The following is a 16,663-nucleotide window of genomic DNA, read 5'->3' as shown; positions in this document are numbered from 1 at the left end:
CTTATGTAACATGCTCCACCAAGTTTGGTCAAATCATGTCCTATATGAGTCTATATGGGTCGCAGCGGTGTAGTGGATATGTTGTCTGCCTATCGATCGCGATGTCACGGGTTCAATCACTACATTGGGAGCGTTCATTTGATATCCCCCACAGACACCAAGTACTGGTTCTAGTCCCAGGAAACGGGCTCGAGAGCGTTTCAAATAAGCCTTAGGCTTTCAATGAAATAGAATATCAAAAACAAATAGGTTAAGGCTAATAAAATCCTGCCAGCATTCACAAATGACTTTATATTGAAAACATAACCTTATTCTATATTAATAAAAGGTTATCTTCAGTGGTTTGCTCTATTGTATAGGTATTACAGTAAAAAATGAATTACACCTCAATTAGCCCTTGAGGCGAACGGTATTCTCCCTTATGGCGAACACGAATTTAAATAATGTCAGAGGCATACGGATGAGAATTAACCACATATTCATTCCAATTAACATGTCTCAATCTACAAAGAATCCCATAGCTCACAAACAACAAAAATCACACAATGTTTTATTTTTGTAAGTCTTTACTTTTCGTGGTCAGCCCCAGCGCTACAAATGGTTCATTTGTTGTAAAGAACAGAACAAAACAGAACATATTTTATTCACGTAAACTTTACAGCTTTTTGTGTTATATATATATGCAAACATATAATGAATAATACAACATGATTTTGCAAGTATCTTATTGAAGTATGGGTCATTATTGATCACATCTGTTTAACAGGATGAACTTATATGTAAAGGTCGGATAGACACTACAAGTGACCATGTCATTTTTCCTCTTTTTGTAACTTATTTTTGTCAACATGTTGACAAAAAATAAATTTATAAAATCAACACATTGCTTATACTGTGCAATTTGCATTTTTATAAATATAGGGAATAGATAACCAAATTAATGCTAAATACAAATCTGCATCCTTGTTAAGGGCGAATGTGTCCGACTCATGGGCGAATTCATTGGGCATTGTTATTCAACTTTTTTCAATTAACATAAGCTGGGAATCAAATAATTATTTGTAAAATATATTCATATGATATGATAGTAAAAGCCTGCACAATCTGAGTCCCGGTTTTGATCACAAAGCTTTTTATTATAGACTCAAACCGATAACCCGTCCGACTCAAGGGCGAGTTATTCCTTTTTAGTGGAGTGGTTACAGACAGATGCATTAAACATTGTATGACATGAGACTCCGATGTAGGTTCGAATCCACCAACGGCGGTTTTTGCTTTAATTTTGTCCATATGTGTAGATACATATGTAGACCCAATTTATCGTTTTGGTAATATTTTAACGGCTGTATTTTACTATTTTTGCACTGCTTTACTTGATTTATTTTTAATTAGTTTTCAATGTTTCCCATAGAGCTGTCAACAAAATTACCCACGGTTACGTCAGACCTTAACGTTTGGTACATGTTGACATTAAACATTTTTTCTTTCACCTGCTCACTGAAAGTTTAATAAGATCAATTTCACCCAAAGGGTTATTTTAACTAATGTAGACTCCAAAGTTAACCAATAAAGGTTTTGTTGGGTTTAATTTATGAAGAATGCCCGATTTCCATGTTCCTGAGTATTTCATTCACGTCATTTGTTGGTTGTGGTCTGTGAAGATTCATAGTGAGTTATGATGAGTTCAGCAGTCTAATGTAAAATTCTATACACAGTCGTTTTAGCCGATCAGACAGTAAAGCAGTTCCGATATTGTAACACAAAACACTGATATTGTTTTGCAATATTTTTCATGATTTTCAAAACATCTAGATACATATATCGGGTACATGTGCATTTAAATATATGGGGGGCACGAACCTGTAGTCACATAACTACATTGATTTCTTCCTGATTAAAATGTGCCTGATAAATGTTTAAACCAAGTCAACGGCATTTATAGGAGTCAATGCTTGAATGTGTGTCAATTTATTCGGAATCAACTATAAAATCATTAGTTTGGGTAAAATAGAATCAGTTGAGAGAAAACAAACACACTATACCAAAATGTAATATATTTAAGACAAAAAAAAACATAATACTATTTTACAAATAATAGCGCAAGTGCCCAAGCGTCATATATCATATTTATTCTAGATTAACATTTAGCGTCGTATCGATTTTAGTTCATTATTTCTTTAAATGGAGCCGTAGACATATGATAAGCAGAACAACAGTTTACTGCCCTTTCGTTATGTAGTAGATATCTATATCAGGCTCGGCATAAACAAAGCCTCGCCGTTCTTTTATTCTGAGCCTCACCTTATATAAAAGTCAACTATAGGGGAGTAACCTATTGTTCGCCATTTAGCAGTCGAGCCCAATCCTTAAAGTATATACAAATACAAATACATGTCACTTATATAGCGCAAAAATTATTATAGAAATGTTATATTGCGCTTCACAAACACTGCACATTGGTTATCCGTGAAAAAGATTGAAGAAATGAGTTTTATGTCTTGATCTAAAACAGCCCTCATTGTCAATGATTTTTAAGTGACTTGGTAGATTGTTCCACCACTTCGGACCAACAACAGCTAAAGATCTATCCGCCATCTGAGTTCGCCTCCTGGGAATAACAAGATTACAGTCACTTTGGGATCGAAGTCTATACCGACTACTTGCTGGGACAAAATGTCTTACAAGTAACCAGGAGCATAACCATGGAGAACACGAAAGACCATAACCAGGACTTTGTACATGATTCTTGATTTTACTGGTAGCCAGTGGAGTTGTTTCAAGAGTTCAGCACTTGGTTGATCGAATGACGCATTCAGGACCACTCTTTGGGCATGATTTTGAGTCCGCTGAAACTTTTGAATATGGTAAGCTGGTAGGTCGGTGAATAGACCATTGCAAAAATCAATATGGGAGTGTACTTGACCATGCAATAACACCTCCGCTGACTTCTGTGTCAAATGCCTGCGTATGGCTTTTAAATTACGCAATTGCATTTGGGCAATTTGACACTTCTTCGTGATGTGAAGGTCAAGGTTTAGAGTGTTGGTCATTTTCACACCAAGATCTCTCACATGGTCTACTAACTTAACCTTGCATCCTCAAACACTCGCACTTGATATGGACAGTTTAGATTAGTGTTGCCTCGTTCCGTATAAAAGTATATGAAGACGACACGGTCAGCACCATCAGAGCATAGTCGTGTAATATAGAGCCTAAATTGCTGAGACACATACTTATTGTAACGATGTGAACGATATGAATAGTTGAAAGGACCGGCTTCCTCAGTTTGTAGAGCGCTGGAATGACGTGTTTGATCCCCGGCCCGACTAAATAACTCGTTTAGGGATCGATCATGAAATCCTCTACAACCATTCTCCTTCTTTCTCTGATGCAAGTAATGCAGTTGTTAGTTACTGGCATAATTATGTACGCCTAGTATTTGTAGACCAGGTACAGTGTTAGTTTGTTAGCTGAACGCCATGATATGACTGAAATACTTTTTAAAACGTTTAAAAATACAAAAACTAACTAAAAATACGTGAATAGTTGATTTCTTTAATCAATCACACTCAACAAACTTGTCAACGTCAAGAAAATGATTGGACTCGAAATATTTAACTTTGTATGTGTTTTTCTCTAATTTTCTAAAACAAAAATAAATAAGTATAGCTATCGTAGACGCGTAGGATCTGTTCAGTTATTTCGGTTCTCTGGTAGCTAGTATTTGTAACCATAAAGCTTTTTATATCAATAAATAATCAATGACAACTTTTCAATACATATAACTATTGAACGCTAAAAATACCGAGATATGTTCGACGAATATTGCACATTAATTGTTAAAGCTTTATTAAACAGAACAGACAATTTATTAAGACATTTGTTCTTCGCCGTTCGTGCATACAATTTTAAATAAAGTAATGTCACGCGAGTCAGTAGTTGAGCATAAACTATTACTTTTCACTTACTACCGTATATATAATATCAATTTGATTAAACGCAATCGAAATAAAATAATTCACATCATATCAATGACATAGACCTATTTTAAAGAAAGTACAGAAAACTATGAACTTTTAGTATGTGGTACATGGTTTTGGGCCGTGCTCTGTGAAAAGGAGTTTTAATGCATGTGCGTAAAGTGTCGTCCCAGATTAGCCTTTGCAGTCCGCTTTTATGATATGTTTCGTTTCAAGAAAGTCTCATCATAGCAAAAATCAAGTTAATGCGGAAAGTGTCGTTCCTGATTAGCCTGTGCAGTCCGTGTCTGAGAAGACACTTTTCGCAAATGCATTAAACCCCCTTTTCACAGAGCAAGGCTCATTTATAATCTTATTTCGTATATGGAAGGCTCCGTGGATGTATGTACTTACAGTAATAATTTCAAATGTACATGTTGATGTCAATAAACTATTGAACTTAACAACAGTTGGATTCATGTAATAAATGTGTTTAATGTATTTTTTTTTGCAGTAAATGGAAGCATGAACACAAACACATGAAATGGATATTATCCTCTATGTCCCGCTGATTACAACAAACGCATTAACGTTCTACACGAGGGATATTGTTGCGTGCGAATCTTCCGCCTTTGTTCCGTGCTGAATTCTCAAGGGTTGGCCTTAAATTTTACTTAGTACAAACGTAGACTCTTACGTAATACATCTCATTAGTATTTATAATGAAGAGAAGTTTTTTTGTTATACATTTCTATCATATGACATATACATGTATATTCATATTACAAAATCATTCCTGTTGAATTCTGCAATTGAATTTAGTTGCAAAAGTATGAATCTTAGTTCTATTGGCATTTAAAAAAATATGCAAATCCGTATTCGTTTAACAATGGTTTAACATTTATAATCTTATTGTTACATCCTTCTTACAATCATTCAATGATTGGATAAACACATTTTTTTTTAAATAATATTTGAACTGTATATTTATTTTTAACATAATTATAATCTCGTAAACTATTCGTACATATTTATGAACATATGAGGGGTTTTGCTATGTACTATATCAAAATGTACTGTAGCATAATATGCGCAAAGAATGTAATGACTACGTTAGTTTAAGTTTGCTAACAATTGAAAAATCATTTATTTTGGTCGAAAGGTACTAAATGACACGTAAGCCGTTACTTGAAAAAAATGTGTGTTTGCGACTATTGCCTATTCTACAATTGATAAACGTAATGTAGTGGACACAAATCAAATTATTAAATACCATACCTATTGTTTACTTTATTATATTGATGACCTTACAAAGGCTTGGGCTGGTGAATACTCGACATCACTGTATTTACAATGTACAATGTAATACTGGTTCAAATTCGCGGTGATACAAAATTACCGAATCCAGAAAAATGTGTTACATCATTTTATAAAATCTCAAAAAGATCGCCATATATTGCTTCCAAATATATACCTATCACAGGCCGCGTGGGAAAACGCATGATTAAATTATATCAAAATAATAGTGACTTCTACTACTACTACTGCTACTACTACTACTACTACTACTACTACTACTACTACTACTACTACTACTACTACTACTACTACTACTACTACTACTACTACTACTACTACTTCTACTGCTGCTGCTACTGCTACTGCTGCTGCTGCTGTCGTTGCTGCTTCTGCTGCTGCTGCTGCTGCTACTACTACTACTACTACTACTACTACTACTACTCCTGCTACTGCTACTGCTGCTGCTGCTGCTGCTGCTGCTGCTGCTACTACTACTACTACTACTACTACTACTACTACTACTACTACTACTACTACTACTACGACTACTGCTTCTACTACTACAACTACTACTACTACTACTACTACTACTACTACTACTGCTGCTGTAAGTATTTCGTGTAAATGTTTCGTGTCCGTTCCATACCTCATTTACCATTTGACGAATTTTCGTTAACTTCTTTTGAAATGCTAAGTTTATTTTAACAATGTGCAGAAGATATGAGCAAGTCATGCCGGCTCATGGTCAAAAGTTTGGGACGTGTCGTGTCCTATTCATATCTCCTCTCTTTGGAGGATTTTTGTGGTGCAAACGGCCTGAGTCAATCATACCGGCTCAAGGTTAACATCGTACTTCAGCGTAAAAGGTTTTAGCTAACATTGTCGTTTCCGATGTATATCTCCTATACGCCGGGCCAAAATTATATAATGAAATAAAAATACCCCTTTGGACTCTGTGCCATAATAGCGACCATCCTGACCGACTTATATTGTATATGGACCATATGTATTTTATGCCATTTAAACTAAATGCAATTGCAATTAGTATTCAAAGAATTCTAAAGGTTCTAAACGATGTATTTTGATTATTTTTTTTACTTTCAAATCATACGCACATAAAAACGATGCTTATTCGAAGCGCTTTGTGCAATATTTTTCCTTGACCAAATTGTGTCAATAAAATGTATGTAAGTACAGTAGCTCTAAGTATTTGTCATGATTTTCCACGGGTAACATGATAGTGCTTATTTATATAGCAACAGATCGTGGCAGACTGTTGCAACCTCTAGCTTGTAAACTACAAACTTCAATAGCAAAGTATCTTTACACCGAGAAAAAAGTTCACTAGGTTATTATAAAGAACGACACCTTTTGTATACCAATCATTAAAGTTATCCAGGTATTACATCTCCAATACTATTGAATTGACTGCTTTATCGCATTAATGGACTGATAACATCAGCATTAAGAACATCAATCAACACTGCTCGAACAGATACAGATATTAAAATTGTATAATATACGCTTTGTTTACGCCTTGTCGTTGATAACAAATACAACAGTCTAACAAAATGGATAAATATATATCTATTAGAATGTGCAACTTCAAATTTATTAACCCGATAAACAATTTGTTTACAATTTATTTATTCAAATAAATCTTTATTCCGTGCAAACTGGTACACACGCACTGCCATTCAGTAATAGACGATTTCCCAGGAGTCATGTTTCATCAGGATCGCTGACTGAACTAGCATTTATTTCTCAGTCGGCATGTGCACAGCAATTAATATACAGTCGCAAAAAGGATCGTTTTCTGAAAACATAGTGCAAATCTCTTTAAAATATGTATTCTTAAGTTTTAATTGATCAATTTTGTTGACCTTGCTTTTGTGCGTTTTTGTAAGGAACGATTGAATTTGATATACGTTAGCGTTTTACAGAAAATGGCATAACACATAAACAATTGTACATTTCAAACTTAGTTTATCTAACAATTGCAAGGCTTTGCATAAAACAGTATAGATCAGAATTATTGTCTGCAATTCTAGCCATAGTTTTACCTGCACGAAGTTTTATTTGAAACTAATCTTTCAAAGGATAGTTTTCTTTAATTAAAGAAGCTGTTTTGATTTAGTCCAATTAAAAGATTTAATCTTCCAATACCATATGCCACTTGCTTCCACTTAGAACATTAGCTGCCAGTTGTCTTTATTGGGTGCTCACCATTTATGTTAAATATAAATGTATATTTTTCACAAACAAATTGAAATAAATGGTATAATACGTTAGGCTTTTTGATTGTTGGAAGTTATAATAATATAACTTTTTAATTCTTCGATAATACTGTACAGGCACTGTGTGTGTACACGGTCAGCTGCTAATTCATTTAATTTCGGATGAAACAGCTCTTGTATAAATCCTTCTTCTTTTATAAAATAGGCTCATGAAGTTTGATAAATAGTCATGGCCTTATAGATGCAACTCGAGCTTTTTTTGTTTGCCTCGTATTAAGACACAAATTGTTGTCTTTACATTTAAAGTATAAAAGTTTTCACAATGAAATTTGTTATACGAGTGTGACAACGACAGCAACAAAGGGTGCCCTATGTGTTGACATGCTACGCTATAACAAATGTCTTGTCAGGAAACAATATCATGAATCCGGCTCAGAAGCGATCTGCAGGTAATAAGGTCAAACCAACGTGGCAGAAATATCCGATAAGAAGCGAGTTTCTAGTTCCCTTGACAACAATATTGCCTATATAATAGATTCTGCAACCATTAGACGAGATTGAGTAGCGCTGTAGAGCGTTTAAGTACAACCTCCTTTGATATGTAATAATAATAATCATCAGCATTACTCCAGATAGTTTTATACGATTTTAAATAATAACTAGAGTGGATTGTTGGCATTTCCGCAAATAACCAATGTTTATCTTTCATCACCTGGAAAGCATTACCGGAATTGTCAAAACTCGACAAATTAAATTAGATATATCTAGTCGGTGAGTCAGTGATATCCTAACCTCTGAAGGCAACAGGAACAATCATTGGGAGTATTAAACAGTATTGCGTTAAATATTTATTACATTTAACGCAGCAGCAATCAAAATGGGATGCAGTGTCAGTGCTATTGAAAATGCGCTGGTGGCAAAGAATGGGAAGATCAACTCTATCAAGGACAAATGTGACACTCTGAGGGCGCCCATGGACAATGGAAACGCCAAGTTTGATCCCCGATTTCCGCTTACTGTCCGGCAGAAATTTAGCATTATAAAGTCGTGGAAGGGAATCTCAAGAAACATCGAGGAAACGGGGATTCTTATGTTCTTGAGGTAAATAATCATTAATATATTTGTTATAAAGCTATATCGCATTTTGTCTGATTGACAGATTTTTCTACATCAATGACAGAAGTACACCTAACAAAAGCACAGAATATCTTCGAGAATAATGTGTAAAAACAGTTCTGTTATTTCATTGAAACCTCCGATGTCGTTCAACTTCAAGACATTTGACATTAAGCTCTGAACCATGTTTTAATGTAATAGTTTTATTGTTATTTAAGCCATTTTATTGTATTTAATATTTTCAGAATGTTCGAAACCAACGAAGAAATACGGACCATGTTTGCTAAAATAGTAAGCCACGATGTATATGATGCATCACAAATCCGAGAAAGCAAGGGACTTGAGAACCATGTAAAACAAGTAATGTACACCTTAGACGAAGCTATTTCATCCATAGAAGATGTTGACGACACCATAAACTTGCTTCAAAGCGTCGGACGATCTCACCGACGTCTAAAAACGTCCGGCTTTGACCCATCAATCTTTTGGGTAAGTGATTTGTAAGTTGCATAATTCTTGATCGAGAACAGAAAAAATACATAGAGCTGGTTAAAGTTGAGTAAGACGGATCTTTTCTTTAAAAAATGTTTAAAAAATATTGTAAGTATGGGATTTGTCCGATTTTAGGCAACAAACATGTTCTTCGCTTTTAAAAATATCGCCAATAAAGGTTAAGTAGGTCGGCCAAACGTTTTTTTCCGGAGAAGTAAAATGACCTAAATCTTCCAAATCACTTTTAAACATCATTCTTGACATGTTAATGTTACTTTTATGTATTATTTCTTTCTGATAACATTCAGGAATAAACGAATTTAAACGCAAAACTGGAATGCAAAAAAAGGTTTCTGGTAGGCACAAGAAAAATTGGGTCGGTTGAGTCAGTTGAAGCAAATAACTTTTATTTTACGCCATATGAATTTACTTCATCGTAACACATTGACGCCCACAATATAGTGTTATATTGGTCCTTGAGGTCGCGTTGTTAACACATGGTCCACACGAGCTTAATTTTATGTAACGCCCACGGATATCTGATGCAAGAAAATATGTCTATGTGTCTCTGTCCGGAGTGTGTGTATTTCGAACTTTATGAGTTCCTTCTGCGCCTTAGGCTGCATTATGTGAGGACCGGAATGTGTCCCAGCACTCGTACCTAATAAACTGTTTGACTTATAGAATTTGTGACGAATTGTCAATTTTAGCTGCAGTTTCCAGCTACTTTGTTAATGAAAGATATTTTATTTTTTTGCGAAGTTGTGTTCTTTGAGGGTGAGGGAAGCCGGAGTACCCGGAGGAAAACCCACCTGTCCGGTATGGTGGCCTCCAACTTAACTCACATGCTTTCGTTAACTACGATTGAACCCGGGTGGCATAAGTAAGATGCGCCTTTAGCAACCACTATCCTATCCGACCAGCCGCTTATGTCCGGATATTGTCCCAATAGTTATTCTATACGCAGATTTCACAATACTTACTTGCAAAATGTTCCAAATTGTTTAAGATAGAAAACATACATATGCAATAAAAACGCTCATCAATGTTCCGCTAAAGTTGATATTTCATATGCTGATGAGCGATAATTACATTAACATAAGATTTTATTGTAACTCTCCTGAGTTTTTTGCTTGAGGTTGTGAATAATTTCTCTATTTTTATTTCTACGTGTAGCGTGAAAATTATTTATCAACCAATTCAATGTCACGCGATTAAAATAATTGTAATTGAAGTTCACAACGTTTAGCGGCAAGCATTGGATTGCCAGTAATAACCATTAAATTCGACGGCCAATGACCGTTCTTTACGCTTATCATCATTACGGTATGCCATTATTGCGATTCCATATTATCAAGAGATCGTTCATGAATGGTTATCGTAATTTACCTCTCAATAATTATCACCCAGCTAGTTCCGACGTTTAATGATGATTGTTGATTCTATGGAAAGCCTTTGCCCACCCCCGCTAAATGACATTAACTTATATAATAATACAGAGTATCTGTGGGATTTTTTTTTCGTGGAAGTTTCACTTTCTGCCACAAAACAATGCCATTATACGAATACAGCGGCCGCCTTGCTACGGAAAATCAGCAATTATCGGAACAAAGTAAATCTTCCGTTAGTACAATCGAACATTAAGCATTTCTTACGTTTTGCGAAACATTTTAGCATTGAACGTTGCCAAATGTCGGTGTGTGAAAATACAAGAAATGTAATATTTTCCGTTGGAACCATCGTCATATTTAACACTGATTAAAACTCGGCCACGAAAAATCGCGTTCCGTTTCGCACATTTTTTATTGGCAGTTTCGACGTATCTTTAGCCAACCTCCACGCCATGCTTTAATAACCTACCCGCCATAAATTAATAATTACTAACAGTTAGAGGTTACAAGAAAAATGGCAGTTGGATTAATGAAAGGTTGAACATAGTGTTTGTGTTGAAATGTGGCTTAGTTCACATTGGGTTTATGATTTGTCTTGTGTCTGTTTGCAAATCCCTTCCCCTGATTTGTCAGCCTTGGTCCATCCACAGAAACTGAAATTACCCAAAAACAAGCATATGATGAGGAAACTTGGAATATATCTGTATATATACTATATATAAAAGCGATGCCAGGATTATGCATAGATCTTTATTTCTGTAGATCAAATCTCGGATGACTGTTACTAAAATGAGCGGTGTATTTAAATAAAATGAGTCGTGTTCTGAGAAAACCGGGCATAATGCATGTGCGTAAAGTGTCGTCCCAGATTAGCCCGTGCAGTCCGCACAGGCTAATCAGGGACGACACTTTCCGCTTGAATGATATTTTTCGTTTACAGGAAGTCCCTTTTTACCGAAAATCTAGCAAAAGCGGAAAGTGTCGTCCCTGATTAGCCTGTGCGGACTGCACATGCTAATCTGGGATGACACTTTACGCACATGCATTATGCCCGGTTTTCTCAAAATGCGACTCAAATCTAGAAACTGCTAAGTAAAAGCTGAATTGTATTATGAACCATTACAGTTTTACGGATGAAAGGCACGATTTGAATGCACCGCGCTATTTTCCAGGGGCCGTATTCCAGTAGCTTCTTTTGTTAAAAAATAACTTAGGTTGAAATATTGCGCAATATTTTTTCTTATCTCCGACATATATATATATAAGCGATGCCAAGGCACGATTTGAATGCACCGCGCTATTTTCAGGACCCAATAACATTTTTAAACGTAAGCTAATGACTATTAATGTGTTTATTTCATGCTTAATTGTTTCCTCGATATCTATCCGTGCGTTTTAAGACACCGATTTGTGTGCAGTATTGAAAGTCAATTGTTCCGCGCATTTTAGAGACCGATTGTATGCACTGTTTAATGTTCGTTTATTTGGACAGAACATGTGTACAATTCCGCGAAAATGTTGATCTCCGAAAACAATTGAATCCCTGATGGAATTGCGTTTCGCGGATTTAATCTCACTTTGTCCGTATCGTGAGACAGACAAGAGCTCACAGATATTGTTATGTTTAATGGGGTGTTGGGTTACATATGTGTAACAAATTACCGATTATTGTTAGGTGTACACGATATTCTGGGAAATCAGACTCCCTTGCATTGATTGGTTTGACCGTGTCCGTCTTGTGACACCGGCATCAACCCATTATCAACAAATCAATGATTGATATTGGTATTAAGCACTCCTCTACTTATTCTAATGTTGATCTCCGAAAACAATTGAATTCCTGATAGAATTGCGTTTCGCGGATTTAATGTTTGTAAGGGTCGCTGAAAATTATTTCTGTTCATTTGATTAATATTATAGATTGCTCATTCACATAGACAAATTTGCTTCCACAAAATGTGTATTTTATGTAAAAACTACATTGCGCCAGTGTTAGTACAAAACGTCACAATTCAAACAGGAAACTTCAAAGAGGTATTAACAACAATTTAACACTAATGATCAAACAGCAAGAACGTGAATGTCTTTAAAAAGAAAATATTTGTGGAAAAATATGCATATTTAGAATCACATACGAAATGCATTTTCGCACATTATATGCCAAATTATAAGACTGTGCAGTTCTAAAAGCTTAGGAACGTCAAAAACTTGTCCTTAACCACATTTGCTTTTAAGTTACAAACTGTGCCTTAATGTGTTAACCTTTCACAAGATAAACAATTAGTCTAACTTATGTTTAAAAATTCAAGTAAGGGTCCTTAAACGATCATCGAACAACATAAACATATTTCCTCACTTTGATCAATTGATATATCATGATAAATTCAAGACATTCAATACGAAATCAAAAATAAATATAAAGCAATAGATCGAGAGCAAAGCCTGCAACGCATTGTCACCGTGTTATCAGTTTTCGTTGTGTTTCAGAAAATCGAGGAGCCATTTCTGACGGCAGTTAAGGAAACCCTAGGGGACAGGTACACCGCCAATATGGAGCACATCTATGGAAAGACGATCAAATTCATATTGGAAACTCTGATCCGGGGATTCAATGAGGACTGAAAGACATACTATTTAGATGAAGGTTTACAACTTCCACAAAAAATGTCAGTACGTTTCACATGAGAATGTGGAAGGCGTGACTGCATTCTTGTGATCGTGATCAGGTATCATTGTTTGAAAAACACGATATTCCACAATGTGTTAGAGGCAAGTGTTACTATGAATACTTGTATAACAAGTATATGTACACTGTTGTTGAAAAAGTCCGATGGACAGAAGTGAAGCTCGATCCGGTTAATCATTATTGTTAAGATTGCACACTTCTTATCGCCATGACTGACAAATTATGTCATAGCGGTTTTGTTCTTCGACGGTGTTCAACAATTGGCATGTAGTTGCCCAAGCCATGGCGACACTTCCAGTTGCTACATCGATGATTGGGGATGCTGTGACAGATTTCCCCAGTACAACTTATGGGTAACAAATCGGAAATAGACACCTTTCGAAAACGACTTCTTAACATATTTTTTTTTCCAAAACAGATAATGAACAGAGCAAACAATAAAAACTAAAGAAACTATCAGGAGAGATGTGTATGTGCTTAGCCATTGTTTTAATGACAGAAAACCAAGTATAAGCATTTAATGCTTTAAACTTGGATCACCAACACGGTCAACGCAAAGTATCAGGGGTTCAAATTTGTTTAAGGGATAGCCGAACCTCACATTTTCTACAAGATTAATCCCGAACCGAACGCGCGTCAAAAACGATCTCATTCAACTGTGCCTATGCATACAGTAAATGAGATCATGAATGCCAAAACCTGACGCATGACTTGAAAACTACACCCACTATTTTATTGCAATAATGTCGGTTGTAATGAAAATCTATTAGAACGATAAGGGCATATGTTATAAAGTGATTAGTGTACAAAAATAGGGTCCATCTATAAAAGATAATTAACTATCGAGTTAGCAATGTATCAAACGAAAATTGACAAACGAACTAGGTGTAAGAAAGATATTAAATATGTTTCATATATGTAACACAAACTAGCTTCGTGCCCAAAATGCCCTATTAACTAGTGGATTGAGAGAAGAGCATTTAAAATTAAATATATTACGCTTGACACAGCATGAGTTAGTTCGATGTCCTCCACATGCGATCACAGGTGGTAAATTAATTATGAAGTTCTGGCTGTTCAAATCGATGTACCCTGTTTTCGGGTGATTTTGAATTGGATACCTAGTTATATATATTTGATAGTGAAAAAAATATTTTTTAAACAAGTTGATTTTTTTGTTATAATTTGATTTTTTATCATTCAAAATTATGTTTTCACTAATTAATATCATAGCCACACGCTAACCACCTGTGCATGCGATGAAATATTAAACGACTCATACGTTTACATCTAGGAACTGTTTGCATGACTAAGACAACACGATTTATTTTAAGCTTGCTAATTTTAAGATATCAAAACCATTTTAATCGAGAAAGCAAAACAAAAACTTAAGTTACAGAAGTAAAGGAAACAGGGCATAAACGAAGTATTTTTGCGAAATGTCATCTTGGTGCCGGTTTTGATCGTTACGTTTAAGAAAAATCGATGTTATCACTCGCAATTAGGAATTTCGCATGTGTCTGAAAGCATATGTATTGGATATTTAATGCCCGCTTATATATATTGAACGCAAAAATAAGTATTTTAGATTAAATTCATATTACACATGTACGAGTATACAAATGAATGTGCTATCATTGATTTTCTCTCCTGTACGATCGTTCGAATGCAAAGTTATCATAACCTTGTTTGATCTATGTGATTTTACATATATGCCGTGGCCAATAGAGTATGTGATATGTTTACCATTTAGCATGCGTATATAATAAACGTATATAATAAATTATTTATTATTAAGTTATTAGCCTGTTAACAAACTAGTAAAACTGTAAGATATTCGTGTCCTTTTCTCATTTTATTTCGCTCTTACTCGCCGAAACATCATTCTGCACATTTCTCATTTGCGCATTTCTTATCTGTTCACAAATAAGACTTGTTGTCAAATGTTTGTGATTATATTAGTTGGTCATTAATTGGATGAAACAAAGTCTATTTCTAAGCCTTCACTTCACTTGCATAATTTCACACATTTTCGCACCTAATAATGAAATTTTTGTAACATTGACCGTTATTCGTAGATGTTACCAATATTAAAATATAAATCAAAGCGCTGTAGGCGCTGAAAGCCTGGGGCTAGGTTTAGTGTGCTTGGGAAAAAGTATTGTCCGAATTTCTCCCTTTGTCCGAATTTATACAGCTTGACCCTAGCGGTTGAGTGCAGAAGCTTATAGACTGTAAAAAAAGACAATATTTGTGTTTATACTACAGTGTACAAAGACGGTGGAGGACTACACGATACTGGTGGTGGAAACGATAACCTTTTGTTCAACTCTAAAGATCAAGTAGAGGTTCGTTTACATAGGCGGTGAAGATATACAACAACAACAACATGGCCGCAAAAAAACTGTTATAGTTGGCGCCAAATAAATCACTTTCAGTAGCCTAAAAAAGCGTTTTATTACATAATTAATAGATCAGGAAAACACTCATACTTTCTTTGTAATGTGTATACAAAAGAAATTCCACTTACACTGATAAAGAACGGTGTACAGATTGTGTTATTTGTCTAACTTAGAACTTTTCGCGTTCGATTTTTGCGCTCGATCTGCGCAGTGAAATACCATATCCGGTTACTTCTTCTATTTCCGGGAATGATAGTGAATATTTTTGTGTTGTTTTTTTTCATTTTCTTTTTTTTTTCTAGAATGTCTTGTTAACGCAAAATAAAATAATAATAATTTTAAAATATGTCTATAAATACCAAATATAATGTCTTAAAAAAATGTATCACAAAAAAAATTCTTCTTACTGTCTCCGTAAACACTCGTATCTTTTCGGCTAGACCGTCAAGTGAGGAACTTATTCCGGCATGATTATGCAAACAATAAAAACTATGTCGTAGCCAATACTTAGCAACACTGTCATGTTATATAGTGATGTTCTGTATTTACAAGGCGGGTTATTGAGATCTGCGAAGAACTAATTTTATTGCTCATAATTAAGTGGTAAATCGGACTTTTGCGAATTTGGATTTTGGCAGCCAGCCAATAAGGATAGGCTCAGAAATTTGTATCATTACTATGGCAATGGGGCTACGCCCCAGGCCAAAAACCATCATGTGATGAGCAATGTACATGTATTTATTTAATAATAGATACTGCATGTTTGTAAAGCTAAAACGTTCGACGCTGCGCCTTGGTATACTAAGAATATATAACTTGATCTGAATATACGGGTAACCAAGGGCGTACTAAACACTCAATAAAACGACTGAAGTTGTGTACGAGTATTACAATATACATGCTTCCAAAGCAAGAAACCACCCGATAAGTAGCAGCTTAACCTATCAAATGTCGTTGTGTTCAGCTAAAATTATAGTTTTACTTTGCAACGTGTCACGAGTCGCATGTTCGATTTCAGACAACATTTATGGACCGTGCAGCAATAGCATGTTTCCTTTATTTTCACAAAGAGTGCAATGGC

General features: G+C 35.2%; 1 protein-coding gene across 1 annotated transcript; it reads left to right on the top strand.

The window, feature by feature from the left end:
• Window positions 1-8,325: 8,325 nt before the first annotated feature.
• LOC127874301 (neuroglobin-like) lies at window positions 8,326-14,891 on the top strand. The gene is made up of 3 exons (XM_052418543.1): window positions 8,326-8,596; window positions 8,857-9,100; window positions 12,982-14,891. Exons 1-3 carry the CDS (start codon window positions 8,373-8,375, stop codon window positions 13,114-13,116), a joined length of 603 nt encoding a protein of 200 aa, XP_052274503.1. The 5' UTR covers window positions 8,326-8,372; the 3' UTR covers window positions 13,117-14,891.
• The last annotated feature ends 1,772 nt before the right edge of the window (window positions 14,892-16,663 follow it).

Source organism: Dreissena polymorpha, chromosome 3, assembly GCF_020536995.1.
Source record: "Dreissena polymorpha isolate Duluth1 chromosome 3, UMN_Dpol_1.0, whole genome shotgun sequence".
In the NCBI taxonomy this organism is placed as follows: Eukaryota; Metazoa; Mollusca; class Bivalvia; order Myida; family Dreissenidae; genus Dreissena; species Dreissena polymorpha.
This window is presented reverse-complemented; position numbering and strand designations above follow the sequence as displayed.